Raw genomic sequence first — 2162 nt, forward strand, 5'->3', positions numbered from 1 at the left:
ACTAACAATACATTCGGTGAATTCACTATACAGAGGTGACTACTTTAGTTGCAAAGAAAACTGTGACTGTACTGTACGACACTTAAAATATAAAACCACGACAGAATACACTACACCCCCATCCTAACTTTTCACGGAATCATCGTCCCTCTCATCGCCAGTGGTCAGTTTCTGTCCACTGCAAAGTCCAAAGGATTGAGCAAGGTTGAAAGTTCCATTATACACAGCACCAGTAAGTACGAGTGTAAGGAATATACACGAGAAGTTCTTTAGAATTAACGATTTTACACTGAGGAGTCGTTACGTTATGTTTTCCAGAATCCAGTCCTTGAACTTGGATATTCGGGTAGAAACACCAGGAAGGTTTGGCTCCCCACACCCGATCCCCCAAGAGATGATCCCTGCCAGAAACCATCGGCCATCTTCTCCCTGGATCTGCATAGGTCCACCGGAATCTCCCTAAAAAGTTAAAAGTTTAAACACTTATAGTGGATGTATTCGAATTGCAATTTCTAGCCATAATTATGACGTCACTTTCGAAAATGATACAATTTGTGTAAAATAATCTGTATTAACAAGTAGGCTTTCCGTACAGTCTTCTGTGATGTCATGATTTTTTATAATTAATTACCCTAAGAAATAGAACACTTGAAACATGTAAAACAGGAAATTTGACCAGCCCTACCATTGTCCCCCCTTCATAGAATATCTGTATTCTCTTCAATATACACTTTATTACCATGGTATATATATATATATCTTCGTTTGTTATTCTGGGATATATACACATTAAGTTGTATTAAAATGATTTTTGGGCCTCAACACATCGTTACAGGCCATGTCGCAATGTTTGGTCATGCTCCATCTGATGGCAGTGTACCTCAACAACACCTCTACAGCGTGGGTTCTACTTCAAAAGGCTTTGTAGTAAAGTTATCACGCCCAAAGCACACTCCTGTACCCTCGAACTTTCCATGATCCATCTGGTGGAGTGAGGACACTGTTTTTCCAACTTCCATTTAAATAATCCGATCGCATAGGAAGTCACAGATGTTGCGTCTGGGGTCTTCAACGATATGCCTTTTTTTATAAATAGCATGAATACTTGTTTATTTCTCCAGCTGCTTGAGATATGTAATGATTGAACGGGAGGTTTGTTCGGAAGCTTCGTTTTGGTGAACCCCACACTGTTTGCCTCCTTTCAAGAGAGATATCATTGTTGAGATCCGTGAACTTCTCCCCCCACCAACTCTAAAGTTGACCAAACTTGACAATATTTTAATACTGAATTTGTGCCGCAAGTTCCAGCATTTGCACCCTACTACAACTAAACTTATGAGGCAACTCTAAAATTGAACCAAATTTGGCGGCATATTTAGTGTTGATTTTGTGCTGTACTACAATTAGACTTATGGGGCAATCTTTATGTGTATGTGGAAGGGGGGCTAACTTAACAACAACACCCCTCCTTCCACACACACATATGAATCCATATGAAACTTGACACATATTAAATTAATGGAGTTTAAGTCTATTCAAAAATATATTCTAGATTTGAAAGCTTGTTTTTCTTTCTTCGTGAACTACAATAAATAATTTTTGTTTATTTTTAAAATACGTTTTTCATATTTTCACTTTTGAGTCGTTTAAAATATTTTGTTGAATTATTATAGTTCATACTGGGTAATACTTATAATTTCAACAAACTTACTATGGCGCTTGTCTTTTTAATGTTTCAATGTCATTGGCATGGTTAGTTTTGTTATAGGTGGCCCGTCATGGCCAGGTGATTAGGGTGCTCGACTCGCAATCTGAGGGTCGCGGGTTCGAATCCCCGTCACACCAAACATGCTCGCCCTTTCAGCCGTGGGGTCGTTATAATGTGATAGTAAATCCGTTGATAAAATAGTCCCTTTAGTCTTACACTGCTAAATTAGGGACGGCTAGCGAAGATATCCCTCGTGTAGCTTTGCGCGAAATTCAAAACAAACAAACAATCATTATAGGATCGTATATATATGAATTCGTATCAGGTTATGGATTTTATAACTTGTTTGGCTAAAGTTGAAACTGGGAACCGAATCACCATAACCATAATAGTTCCGCTAATATTCCAAAGTTGTACCCACCAATGCGCATCAAATGAGCTTCAAAACTAAATT

The 2162-nt window shown here is 38.3% G+C and overlaps 1 protein-coding gene across 1 annotated transcript in view; it reads right to left on the reverse strand.

The window, feature by feature from the left end:
• Positions 1 to 300: 300 nt before the first annotated feature.
• LOC106473322 (serine proteinase stubble-like) overlaps positions 301 to 2162 on the reverse strand; it is a gene marked incomplete at its 5' end in the record, with an annotated part of 10677 nt that continues 8815 nt past the window's right edge. Inside the window, one exon of the mRNA XM_022401779.1 lies at positions 301 to 459. Coding sequence (XP_022257487.1) covers positions 301 to 459 — 159 coding nt within the window. The remainder of the gene's footprint in view (positions 460 to 2162) is intronic.

The sequence above is a fragment of the Limulus polyphemus genome, unplaced genomic scaffold, assembly GCF_000517525.1.
Source record: "Limulus polyphemus unplaced genomic scaffold, Limulus_polyphemus-2.1.2 Scaffold6073, whole genome shotgun sequence".
Taxonomy (NCBI): domain Eukaryota; kingdom Metazoa; phylum Arthropoda; class Merostomata; order Xiphosura; family Limulidae; genus Limulus; species Limulus polyphemus.